Source organism: Dipodomys merriami, unplaced genomic scaffold (assembly GCF_024711535.1).
Source record: "Dipodomys merriami isolate MVZ:Mamm:240054 unplaced genomic scaffold, mDipMer1.0.p SCAF_154, whole genome shotgun sequence".
Taxonomy (NCBI): domain Eukaryota; kingdom Metazoa; phylum Chordata; class Mammalia; order Rodentia; family Heteromyidae; genus Dipodomys; species Dipodomys merriami.
The window spans coordinates 2440960-2454867 of NW_027202871.1; the positions used below are offsets into that span (position 1 = coordinate 2440960).

Below are 13908 nucleotides of genomic sequence, written 5' to 3' on the forward strand. Positions count from 1 at the left end.
GAATCTCAATGGATGTGCATGCACACATGTATGTAAATCATGAGATTAATATACCACCTTCTTTGCCATATTATTGGTGAGAAGCAAGTGCTAAGCAAGATCTTCCCTTATTCGAGGGGAGGAGATGGACAGGCAGGTGAACACGGGAGGCAAGGGGCTCGCCCACCAGAGGCTCCATTAGAACTCAGAGAGTGGCTGAGAATTACTTATAAATTATTCCTTATCATTCTTCTCGAGTCTAGTGATCATAAAGGGAGTTTGTAATGCATTGATTTTAGTTGTCATTCTGAAAAAGAAGGAGAAGAAGAAAGGAGGAATAGAAAGAAGGTGGAGTAGGGAAGAAAGGCAGAGGAAAGAGGAGGGACAAGATAGAGAGTTCATAAGCAATGTAGACTAAAATAATGATGACTATTATTGTAAGGATGAAAATGTGTTTGCAACTTTAAAAAAATATTAAAAAAAAGAAAAAAAGAGAAGGAGGACAAGGAAGAGAGGAAGAAGAAAGGAAGCTAAAAGAGAAGAAGGAGGAAGAGGAGGAGAGGAGGAAAAAGAAGGAGGAGAGGAAAGGAGAGGAAGGAGAAGAAGGAAGAGGAGGATGTGAAGAACAAAGAAAGCAGAAGGAAGAGGAGGATGAGAAGAACAAAGAAAGCAGAAGGAAGAGGAGGAGGAGGAGCAGGAAGAGAAGGAGGAAGAGGAGGAGGAGGAACAGGAGGAACAGGAGGAGGAGGAGGAAGAGGAGGAGCAGGAGGAGGAGCAGGAGGAGGAGAAGGAGAAAGAGGTGGTGGTGGAGGAGGAGGAGCAGGAGGAGGAGAGGGAGGAGGAAGGACCACCTGTGGATGCTGTAGGACGCAGAGGGTAAAGATAAATAGGAGAGACAAATAATGAGTTGAAGCACACTCACGTAAGAGGTCAGAATCCCCCAGATTTAGGATGACTGGCCGTTGCTCTGTGCTTGCTGCTTTTGTGACCAGTTTTACTTGGCTTTCCTCGCATGCTGGCGGTGATGAGCTCCAGGCTGCCTCTCTCCTCCAGGGCTGTTCCTGCCCCAGTCAGGAGCTGCAGCTCCACCATCTCTGTGCCTCCCTGGGTGTCTTTGTTTAACACCTAAATCCTCTGAGGAGGTGAGGCTGCTGCTGGCTTCAGAGCCTGAGCTCAGGGATGGGTTACCATCTGTCTCAAACTTTTCAAGGCACTTTTTGCTAAAGCCAGTGTGGATTGGCAGCAACAATCTGGGAGTGTGGGCTCAGAAGAAGAGACATAAAGGAGCCCTGAGCACGGTTTGAAGCACTTTCGTTTGCTAGTAGTGTTTGTAAGGAATGAAAAATTGATCCTTAATTGTGTGAGGAGCTGAAAAGCCATCTGCATGCCAATGGCCAAGTCCAGACTTCAGGGACTGAACAGTTTTGAAAGTGATATTTATGAACATCTGCTTTTTCCCCATAAATTTTAATATGGATTTCATCCTTTGAAACCTACAAAACTCCCAGGTGCTTCTTCAACCATTATCTTGGGGAACATTCTTTAAAAAAAAAAAAAAAAAAAGAAAGAAAGAAAGAAAGAAAAAGAAAAAAGTCTTCATTTTCCCAAGCAACACACTCTAAATCATGTCTATAAAAATGCTTTCTGATATATACAGTGCTATTGGAATGCCTGTAATAAGCTATTAAATGTTAGGAATACAAAACGCTGTGGTCAGCATTTTCTGCTAAGCCCAAGGTACAGACCATCAGAGTCTTAGTAATCAAAGCTGGAAAGTATTTATTCTGTTATTCCACAAGTAGCTTTTTTTTTTTTTTTTTTTTTTTTTTTTTTTTTTTTTTTTTTTGTCATTCATGCAGCTTGAACTCTGGGCCTTTGCACTGTCCTTCCAGTTTTCTAGTGGTTTATTGGAGATAAAGAGTCTCACCAACCTTTCCTGCCCAGGCTGGCTTTGAACCACGATCCTCAGATCTCAGCCTCCTGAATAGTTAGGATTACAGGCATGAGCCACGGGCAACCAGCTCCACAAGTATCTTTTAATGCTTGCTACGTACCAGGCACTTTTAGGTGCTGAGGTTTACCATAACGAACCCTACAGACAAATCCCTGTCTTTGGGACAGACTAGGCTGTAGTCTTTAGTAATGTTCTCTTTAAAACAAAAATCTCCTTAAATTTCCATGTAGTGCATTGGAAACAGGCTGGGCACTGAGCCTGTCAAGTGTGATGCTGCTCCATTCCTGATACCAAACTTGACCCTGGGCACAGAGCTGTGTTAACGAAACACAAATGTGCCTGCTCCCCAGGAGCTAGCAGCTCACACTTGTCTTACCTGGATCAAGAAGGGGAGGAGGACAAGGGAGGAGGATTTGGGAGACCTTAGGTCCTCCTCAATCAGGTACCTGAAGCAACGCAAGCATCACCTATGCCACTCAACTCTTGAGAACACAGGGAATTCCTCAGGTAGAGAAGACAGGAGCCCTCGGGGCCAAAGATAGGGAATCAAATAACAGCTCAACAGAAGACAAATGCAAAATGGATTCAAAAGGAAGCTGTAGTTAACAAGACTGTAGGCCTTGAGAGCAACCCTTGAAGAGGGCAGTCCTAGCCATTTTGTAATGATGGGTTTGAGTTATTTGCATAAGAGAAAGTTTAGGGGGACAGTAAGTTACTTAACTCAGACTGATAGATTTCCATCCATTTACAATCTAATGGAACCTCTTCACTCTGCCTCTTGCCAGATGGACCCCCTCAAAATGGGCGTTCTCTTTGGTGTATCGAATTCTACCCAACCGCTCAGAGGAGAAAAATAATTAATTTGCTGATAAATAACTTAAGACATTGATTTCTGTTAAAGCCAAGAAAGACATATTATGGAATCCCATGCAAAATTTGCATCTGTATTTAAGATAAAGCCTTAAAACTAAAGTAATTCTGGAGCCTGATGAGTAGTTCTGAAGGACGAAGGCCCTATTTCCCATCGACTCGTTCGTTGCAAAGCCAACCTTATTAAAGAAATATTTTTGGAACCTGTGGACAGGGACAGGAGGGAGAGACTGGGGGAGAGGGAAGGAAAATATGACATTGCCCCCAAAAGAACTGCACTCATTATCTTCTTATGAAAGGGTAACCCCCTCCGTGTAACATCTCAATAATAGCAAACACATTACATTAAAAAAATGTTGAATGAATGAATTGGTGGTCAATATTAAATAAAATGTAAATTAAAATGTAGTATTTCCTTCAGCCACACTGGGGCTTGGCTGGGCCCCTGCAATTCTGGAATTGCTACTTGTGACACCTTTCCCAGAACCCCAACACCTAGGCCCTGAGGCCATGCCCCTCCCCTCCACAATCAAGCAAATGTGCGTGTTTGAAGAGTTCGAGCTGACTGTTCCAACTCTAACTGACCAAGTACTGAGCCTGCCCAAGCAGAGCACTGACGTCCCAACTAAGCGCCCTCCTCCGCTGGTGTGTGGACATGCAGAGTGGCAGGCTGCTCCAGTCACGTTCTGTGTGCTTCGTGTTTCCCAAACAGGCTCTGGACCAGGTTCAGCTTCATCTGGAAGAAGTGCGGTTCTTTGACGTGTTTGGCTTCAGTGAAGCAGCTGGAGCGTGGCAGTGCTTTATGTGCAACAACCCTGAAAAAGCAAGCGGTAAGAAGCCCCTGCTGCCGCAGAGCTGGTGGCACCAGGTGGACGAGGGCCCGGGAGCCCCGCTCTTCTAGCTGACCAATCTCTTACACAAATACCCTGAGTAGCCATCACGCAGAGCCATGCCTAGTGCCTATTCCCTGCTTCATGCTGAGAAAGGCAGCTCACCCAAGTGAGCATCCGAGAAAAGGCAGGGCGAGAAATAGAGGTAATGAGCCCCAGAACCCAGCCCCATCTCCCTAAGTGAGCAGGTGCACATTACCCCGGGCTATCCCTCATCGTGGGGCTGGACGATGGAACTGTGTAAAAGTGAAAGACTTTAAGAGGAAGTAAATGTCCAAAGAATAATTTATTATCAGTTGTTCACCCTTCCTCCCTTTTCTGCTGTTTGAGGAATTTGGTTTACTGACCTTGTCTAAACATAATAATAATGAAGCCAGGTAATGTACTACCCACATCAGACACTGTATCTCATTTAGTAGATACAATAACCTTATGAAGTATTTATCTCTGACTTACTGAGGGGGAGACTAAGGCAGGAGGGATTGTGGTAACTACCTGTGGTCCTATGGGGTTTAAACCCAACCGACTCCAGAGCCCACGTTCTGCATCCTGGTGGTGCTGGACACAGTCTGGCTGGTAGAAATAGGGAGAAGGTGAGTCTAGGGCTACGAGGTCAGATTGTCTTTGGAAATGGAATCTTCTATGACTCGTTTTCCTGCTGGGAAGAGAGCATCCTCACCACTCAATCATGGGAGCAGTGCTCAGGCCCCGCGGGATGCTGGGAATCCATTGATGATGATGCCTGCGCTCAGCCCTTTCCTTTGGAGGTTTTGTGCTTCTCAGGGTGATCCACTGTGGGACGTCTGCTCTCCGGTTCACTGCCAGAGTGTAGAGACTGGAATGAGAAAGTGTGTGTATTTGGCCAGATGGAGGTGTGAGGGGCTCACAAACACCAATTAAAATGCATTGCTCCCTAGAATAGCTGCAGAATGGAAATGTTGGCAGCGGAGGCTGCAGCCTTTGTGAGGCACAGATTGCTGCTGGCTGATTAGAGAGACACCAGAGTGAGCACCCCAATTTTTTGATCCAAGTAAATAAGGGATTGGAGAATTGAGTGGCTCTGATATAAAACTTTCTACCTAGACCTTATTTCATATATATATAATATATTTCATATATATAATATATATTTCATATATATATTCTAACTAGACTTTATTTCATATATATATTTCATATATATACATATATATATCTATATGAAAGCAACTTACTGGAGAGCATGGTGAAATGAGGTACTTATCCCTTCAGAGTTCCCACTCCAAGTTCAATAAGTATCTCCTTGTATCTGCCCAAGAGAGGCCTCTGGAATGGGACACGCGCTGGACACACAACGTGTTCCTTGAGAATCTGTTTTCCCAGGTTCACTGCCATGCGCTTGGAAGGAACATTCTGCACATTTATTCTCTCTTATTTGCGTTTCTCACAGTTAAATATAGACTGAGAACATACAGCAATAAAAAACCAAACAAGGCCTGATATTTTATAGCAGAACATATTGAATCAAAATGTTTGGCCCTGAAAACCTCAGTGTGATTGGATTTCTTTGCTCATTTCATTTTGCTACAGGAAACTCATTTAGGTCCAAGGGAAATCCTATTTTCAACTCTTTTTTTTTTCTGCCCCTAAAAAAGAAAAAAAAAATTCCCTGAGCTTATATTTGTTGTTGGTTTCATTTTATTTTTATAAACATACAAATTATGCATTTACTCTAAATGAAAGCTCTTATATAATACTATGTCCATGTGTGCTTTTCTTTTTATATTTTCTTTTCTTTATTCTTTTTTTTTTCCATAGAGCTTGATCTCTGGGCCTGGGTGTCTCTGAGTTCTTTTGCTCAGGCGAGCACTCTATTACTTTGAGCCACAGCACCACTTCTAGTTTTCTAGTAGTTAATTGGAGATGAGTCTCACCAACTTTCCTGCCAGTGGCTTTGAGCTGAGATCCTCAGATCTTAGCCTCCTGAGTAGCTAGGATTATAGGCGTGAGCCACCAGCACCCAGCTTCACATGAATTTTTCATAGACATAGTATTTACATTCCTGCGCTGTTTAAATCCTAAGTTCAACCACAATCAAAACAGCAGAATGAACATTTTGTGTAGTGTGCACATTGAGTCTAGCACTACAGCCCATGTTTCATTGACACTGGGCATGGTCTTGTCTAATTGATGGTGTGTCTTCGCAGCATGACCTTTGGGGTAGAACTCTGAATGAGGTGCAGGGTCTCAGCTCTGAGAAGGATTCATCCTCTAAACAGGGACAGAGGGCATACAGGAAAGTATTCCGCATACCTCCTTGGCATGTCTTTAGCATGCAATAATTATTGATTGAGTGAATGTAATACTTCTTTTTTTTTTTTTTTTGGTTGGTATGGGGCTTGAACCCAGGGCCTGGGCACTGTCCCTGAGCTCTTTTGCTCAAGTATAGCGGTCTGTCACTTTGAGCCACAGCATCACTTCCAGTTTTGAGTGGTTAATTGGAGATAAGAGTCTCACAGACTTTCCTGCCCAGGCTAGCTTTGAACTGCAATCCTCAGATCTCAGCCTCCTGAATAGATAGGATTACAGATGTGAACCACCAGCCCTTGGCTGAAAAATGTACAACATTTCTAAAAGGCAAAGTCAGCTATGCCTTGCCCATTGATGTGCATGCTTCACGACTGCAATTACCTTACCAAATGGGGCACTGGGCCATACCCAGTCCATCATGAGCCCGCAGGTGGAACCTGGAGCGGTTCCTCCTCGGGAGATGCACCCCATATGAAACCAAACCCCATATGAAACCCAAGGCCATCCCCAGCCTTAGCATCCTGCTCAGCCCCTCTCCCAGGCCAGAAGCCCACCAGCCCCTAGAGTCCAAGTAGGAGTAAACTCAACCACAAAAGGCTGGATACACTAGATTTGGCTGGGGATGTTGTTGTTGTTTTATTTTAGGGATTGGCTAACCATGCAGTGGTTTTTCTCACATATTGGATGTTTCGAAGCCGACCAGCAGCTTCATAGTAGTAAGACCCTGGACATCAGCACCTATATCCAAACCCAGCCAGTACTTCCTACTGTGCAGGAGGTCATAGGAATTGAGGTCACATCACTTGCTCCCCGCCCCTTTGGTGGAATGCTGCCTGCTGTCTTCCCACCAGCTTCCCTGTCTCACACACACAAAGTCACTGCGGGGCTAGGAATGTGGCTTAATGGTACAGTGCTTGCTGGCATGCATGAAGCCCTGGGTTCCATTCCTTAGTTCCACATAAACAGAAAAAAGCAGAAATGGCACTGTGGCTCAAGTGTTAGAGTACTAGCCTCGAGCAAAAGAAGCTCAGGCACAGCGCCCAGGCCCTGAGTTCTGCCCAAGACTAGCAAAAAAAGAAAGAAAGGGAAGGAGGGAGGGAGGGAAGGAGGGAGGGAGGGAGGGAGGGAAGGAAGGAAGGAAGGAAGGAAGGAAGGAAGGAAGGAAGGAAGGAAGGAAGGAAGGAAGGAAGGAAGGAAGGTCACTGAGCAATATCTAATGATCAATGAAACTTCAGTGTGAATCCAGTCAGGGAAACCAAAGCAGCTCTGGCAGGATTAAAACTGCTCATTCTTCTAAACCATGATGCATCAGCTTTACAAGCATCTTCCTACCTTTTTTTTTTTTTTTTTTTTTTTTTTTTTTTGTCAGTCATGGGGCTTGAACTCTGGGCCTGAGCGCTATCCCTTAGCTCTTTTGCTCAAGGCTAGCACTCTACCACTTGAACTACAACGCCACTTCTGGTTTTCTGGTGGTTTATTGGAGATAAGAGTTTCATGGATTTTCCTGCCCAGGCTGGCTTTGAACCACAGTCCTCAGATCTCAACCTCCAGAGTAGCTAGGATTACAGGCATGAGCCACCAGTGCCCGGCACATTTTTCTCACTCTCTTACTACTCTATTAACTCTACAGATGAGGGAACCAAAACACAGAGAGATGAAGTTGTTCTCCCAAGGTTGCACAGCGACCGAGTGGTAGAACCAGGCTTTGAATCCACAGCCTCAACTTTCAACTTTTAGTCCAAATCCAAGGACATAGAATAGTGAAATTCCAAGAACAGTTATTCCATAACACTAATATACAATAAAGATCTAGGGGAATTCTAATTTTTTTTTTAATTTGCCAACCTCTTCAGTGACTTATTTTACCAGAAGAGGAGGAAGTTCAATGTGGTAATGTGTGGGAAATTAGCACATGTGGCCAGTAGTTACAATAGAAACACTTCCAGTCCAATCACAGACTCACTTTTGGTAACCATTTGATAGAAGTACTTTTATATAATTTTACTAGACTAGAAAAGCCACAGGAATAACTGGGTCATCCTGGGAGAGTTGCCTGGCTTCATTAATTTCAGATCTTCTGGCTCCAGATGTAAAACAGAATCAAGATTGAGCAACTGTGCTTAACAGAACATAGCTTCTTTCTGGAAATCCATGCAAATGCTGTGTATCGGCAGGAACTACACAGTGCGTGTAATAGTAAGAGCTCATCAGCTGGACTGGTCTGGGATGCATCTGGTCTTCTATGTAGTCAGATGTTTTAGTAGGAGGAAGAACTCAGTCCTGACTTTCACTCTTGTTTCTCAAGATGCGTGGGAGGCTTTGCTTCTAACTCCCCACCCCCACCCCTGAGGGGGGCCAGGCAGAGTTCTGGTTTGGTACTCAACCTCCCCTTTATAAAACTCCAGGATGATGTCTCTCCAGTCCCTAGATATTAGAGGTTGAATGCTACTGTCAGCAGAGGACCTCCTTGGGTTCTAAAGAAAACAGGAGAATTCTTTTCATACAACCTTTGTCCCTTGTCCTCTGCAGAAGTGATTTTGAGTATTTACGCAGGAGTGTACAGCCCCTGAAATCACATGGGCAAGGAGACATCACCGGAATGAAATCCGTATTCAGAAGGCCTTTATCATAAAGAGGTTTTCTTCAGTCACTAGAAACTACTAGAACTGTATTTGAGGGTCACCTTTGATGGGCACTGTTCTCAAAGGCAAGGAGACATCCTGAAGATAGACATGTGACCTCTGACCTCTGAGAGGCCAGCCTCCCACCACAGAGAGCTCACGCCCGTGAATACCATACTTCTCCATTTATTTCCAATGGCAGCTTTCTACATCTGCTAAAGTAAGGAAAGAACCCCTGAAGTGAATGCAGGCAATGGTTGGGTCTGTGGTGTGTCATCTTTCCTGTGAGAATACTGTCTCATCTGCCAAAAGTTAGAGAACAGAGACAATGAGGTGCTTCTCATAGAAACCGCTTGTGGTCACATATTCATATTCATACTGACTGCTAGTTTCTTCTGATCATATAAAACTGAACCCTAGTTTACAAGTCAGGCAAAGAGTCCATTTCTTGGGGACAATGTCACCCCTTCCCTTACCCTCTCCGAGTTTTCCCCTTCTACCCACAAGTTGTGTAGTTCATTTCCAACATAATATTCAGTGAGTATCACTGAGACAAGTACTGAGTACTGAGAGACAAGTACCCTTTGTCTCTCCATTTCTGTGCCTCCCCTTACCCTCTTAAAGACAGCTAAATGAGCAAACAGAACAAAAAGAAAGGGAAACAAAAGCAGTACAAAAGAAAAAGCCTCGGGGCTGGGAAGGTGGCTCAGTGGTAGAGTGCTTACCTCGCGTGCATGAGGCCCTGGGTTCGATTCCTTAGCACCACATAAGCAGAAAAAGCCAGAAGTGGTGCTATGGTTCAAGTGGTAGAGCACTAGACTTGAGCTGAAGAGTTGAGGGACAGTGCCCAGGCCCAGAGTTCAGGCCCCATGACTGACAAAAACAAAAAAAAAACAAACAATAACAAAAAACACCTCTTGGTTCCATATCTTGAAATTCACTTCAATAAGGATTATTTTGTATGATCAGATGCACATAAACATTGTGCCTTTCTGTTCCTCTCCTAAGAGCATTCTCCGTTGGTCTCACTGTGTGTGAATGCCTAGAGACCTGTGTAATTTCTCATGTCCCAGTGTATTTTAGATGTAAAAAAACATGCATCATTTGTCTCTCTGAGTTTGGCTTGTTTCACTTAATATGATTTGTTCTAGGCCCATCCATCCATACAAATGACATAATATTATTCTTTCTAATGGCTGTATAAAAATCCGCTATGTATAGGTACCACATTTTTTTGGATCCACTTGTCTATTGAATGGCATCTGGGCTACTTCCACAGCTTGGATATTGTGAATAGTACAACAATGAACATGACTGTCTTTACAGTATCTTGAAGTGTCTTTACAGTATCTTGGCCCGTGATGTTCTGGGTAGATGACCAGTCGTGTGGTATGACTAAGTCATAAGGAAGATCTATGTGTAGTTTTTTGAGGAACCTCCAGAGTGCTTGAACTAATTTGCATTCCCACCAACAGTGTGTAATAGATTCCTTTTTCTCCACATCCCTGCCGACATTTGTTACTGTTTGAATTCACAATGTTAGCCAGTCTAAGCAGTGTGAGATGAAATCTTGGGGTTGTTTTGATTTGTATTTCCTTTATGGCCAGGGATGGTGAACATTTCCTCATGTGTTTCTTTGCCAATTCTTACCTCTTCTGAGAAGTCTCTCCTTATCTCCTTTGCCCATGTAGTAATCCTAGCTACTCAGGAGATGAGATCTAAGGATCATAGTTCAAAGCTAGCCCAGGAAAGTCCAGGAGATTCTTACCTCCATTTTACCACCAAAGACTAGAAGTGGAGCTGTGGCTCAAGTGCCAGCCTTGAGCAAGAAAAGCTGAGAACCAGGCCCCAAATTAAGTCCAGGACTGGCACACATACATGCAAACAAATAAACAAAAGAAGTACAACTCAATTCCACTACAAGACTTGTATGAATGTTAAATAACCTTTGTTGGAGGAAGCCTCTGGGGACAATTCATTCCCTCCCAGTCTATGCCACAACCACAGCAGAAAAGAGGTGTTCCTCTGTATTTCAGATTCATGGTCCCCTTTGCTCCTTTCTAATCTCCTTCTAGAATACAGGAGCTGACACACAGGACAGGATCAGGTGAGTGCAGATTATCCATTAAAAAAAAGTCAAGGGCTGGGAAGGTGGCTCAGTGGTAGAGCGCTTGCCTTGCATGCATGAGGCCATGGGTTCAATTCCTCAGCACCACATAAGCAAAAAGCAAAAAGCCGGAAATGGTGCTGTGGCTCAAGTGGTAGAGTGCTAGCCTTGAGCTGAAGAGCTGAGAGACAGCACCCAGACCAGAGTTCAGGCCCACGACTGGACTCAAAAAAAAAAAAAGTCAGCCGGGTGCTGGTGGCTCACGGCTGTAATCCTAGCTACTCAGGAGGCTGAGATCTGAGGATCGCGGTTCAAAGCCAGCCCGGGCAGGAGAGACCGTGAGACTCCTATCTCCAATAAACCACCAGAAAACCGGAAGTGGCGCTGTAGCTCAAGTGGTAGAGCGCTCGCCTTGAGCTGAAGAGCTGAGGGACAGCACCCAGGCCCAGAGTTCAAGCCCCATGACCGACAAAAAAAAAAAAAAAAAAAAGTCAATGCCATTATTTTTAAGGTGCTATGGTAATTGAACTTGTGTGTATATGTGTGTGTGTATGTTTAAATCATTGCTCTACTCCAAATGGAGCTTTCTACTGAGCTCAGATGCCTTCATATAAGTTTAACTCTTGCTAGGTATTGGTAGCTCACACCTGTAATCCTAGCTACTCAGGAGGCTGAGATCTGAGGATCACAGTTCAAAGCCAGCCTGGCAGGAAAATCCATAAAACTCTTATGTCCAATTAACCACCAGAAAACCAGAAGTGGCGCTGTGGCCCAAGTGGTAGAGCACTAACCTTGAACTGAAGAGCTGAGGGACAGTGCCCAGGCCCAGAGTTCAAGCCCCATGACATACCAAAAGAAAAAAATATACAGGTGGACCTGTTGCAACAATGAGAAGTACAACGTCGGTGTGGGGGGGGGGGAAGGGGGGGGAAGGAGAAGGATTGGGATTGGGAGGGAGGGGTGAGGCTGGGAAGGGATGTGAAGGGTAAACAAAGGAGGAGGGTGCAATGCTTGGTAAGAAATGTACGCATTATCCTGCCCATGTAATTGTAACTCCTCTGTACAGTATGTTTACAAATTAAATTAAATTAAATTAAAAAAAGAAAAAAAAAGAAAAAAATATTAAATCTTACAGAGTAGGTAAAAGAAATGAAATCCTTCTGCTCAGCATCTCATCTTCTGACACTGTAATGAGTCTTCTGATGGGATCACTGCGCTTTGCATTGAAGTAAGCCACAGGCAGCTGTGACTAGGGAAGAGAGGGAGGGGGAACAGAGCATGGAGCGCTGAGTGTGTTTGCCTTTGGTGCTCAGAGTTGAAGCTTTAGGAATCACTCTCTTAGAGTGTGGCCTGGTCTTTAGTTGCTAAACAACTGTATATGCTGAACCTGTGACTACTTGCAGAGTTGTATTTCGAAGTAGTTTATATGTCACAAGCAATAGAACTGTGTTGTTTATTACTTAGTTACTAGGAAAATTAATAGTAGGAAGTGAGCTTTTGATAGCTAAATCTTTTGTCCCAAAATTTCAAACTTGCACTAATGGGATTTGTTTAAATCTATGGAACAGAATATGATGGAGCAAGGCCACCCCAAGACACAGAAAGCAGGGTGTCTGCAAGAACCCCTGCTAACCACAGGCTCATGGAGTGAGCTAAGTCCCTTCGGAAATCTCCCTGAGGGTTTTCAACACTTCCCACAATGTCTGCACCCGGCATTCTTTTAGGCAGAAAGAAGGAAAAGTTAGCTAAATTCACGATTTATTAGCCCACTTTTTAATATGCTCACAGGTTCTGGTTTACCATACCATTCCAACCTTTGATCACTTGCCAAATCAATAATGGGAAATAAACAGTTTGATCCTGTTGTCTTCTTCCGCAGTTGTAAATCAAGAAGGTCAGCCCCTCATGGAAGGAAAACTTAAGGAAAAGCAGGTCAGATGGAAGTTCATCAGAAGGTGGAAAACGCGCTACTTTACACTGGCTGGGAACCAACTTCTGTTTCAAAAAGGGAAATCTGTAAGTTCCTCTGTTGTCTTTCAAGCTTGCATTTAAAAATTTTTTTTTATTGTTAAAGTGATAAATGCTTGCAGTTTTTAAGGTCTCATTTCCACCACCCAGCTAAGAGTTTTATATTGGGTTAATCCTCTGATGAAATGCTTTTCCATCTCCACTCTCCTTTTCTTGCAGTATCATCTTGTGACAAATGTCCTTTTGTCTAGTCTCTGGATTCCTACATTATCCCGCTCATTGTCATTCTTCAGGTTTATATAGAGTCTTTATCTGATTGACTTGAGCATTAGAAATTGAACAGTAGAGCAATGACTTGGCCAGCTTGGCTCAAATACCAGGCATTCTGTTTTCTTATGGACCACCTACATGCAATTGTGACTTATAATATTAACTCTCATTTTTTAAAGTACTATAGGTTATATTTGGAAATGCAAGGCCAAAAAAAAGAGAACAGTAGACAGGAAGGAAGGAATGAAGGTTGATTTGTTTAAAGTAACTTCTATAGTCAACAAAGCTCCATTTTTATTAGCATATATTAGTTGTACAAAAGAGTTTCATTGTGATCTTCTTGTATCTGCATATGAATACCCCCTAACAAATTCACCTCCACTTGCCCCCCATAACAAATTCAGCCCTTCTGGCCCTCCTCCTTACACCCCTCCCTTCTTCTTGAAATGTTTTCTATAGGTTTCTGCTTCTCTGCATACGTAGAGAGTAACAGAGTTCAATTTTGATTAGGAAAAATACTTGTCTTTCAATCATTTAAAGTTTGGTTCATAATTATTAAAGTAAATGCTAATTTAATTTTCACCGTGAACTAAGACACTCAGTGAAATGTCTTAATTCTGAATTTTTCTGTGGGAAAATTTCCCCTAAAATAGCATTCCATTCCGGTCAACAATACCAAGTGATCCTTTTCCTCCTCTTTGGAACAGTTTTATTTATTATTCAACTCTACTAAGGCCAAATCAGGGGGAATAAGATCTTGACCAAATTCTTGGCTATTTTGACATTCGAGAATAATCACTTGCATTTATTCAATGTTTATTATGGTCTCGCTGATGGCCTCAAACTATCACTGTTATTACAGATGAGGAAGCTGAGGTTTAGGGACATGGCGTGGCTAGTTTAAGAGAGGAACCCATAAAGCAAGGAAGGGCTGGACTGGAGCCACGCTCAGGTGAAGTG

The 13908-nt window shown here is 43.4% G+C and overlaps 1 protein-coding gene across 7 annotated transcripts in view; it reads left to right on the forward strand.

Annotated features, from left to right (window-relative positions):
- Veph1 (ventricular zone expressed PH domain containing 1) overlaps nucleotides 1-13908 on the forward strand; it is a 144236-nt gene that overhangs the window by 105877 nt on the left and 24451 nt on the right. For all 7 annotated transcript variants that reach the window (XM_070022872.1, XM_070022874.1, XM_070022875.1 and 4 more), the window contains exons 12-13: nucleotides 3516-3633; nucleotides 12590-12726. In XM_070022872.1, the coding sequence (XP_069878973.1) occupies nucleotides 3516-3633; nucleotides 12590-12726 (255 nt within the window). The remainder of the gene's footprint in view (nucleotides 1-3515; nucleotides 3634-12589; nucleotides 12727-13908) is intronic.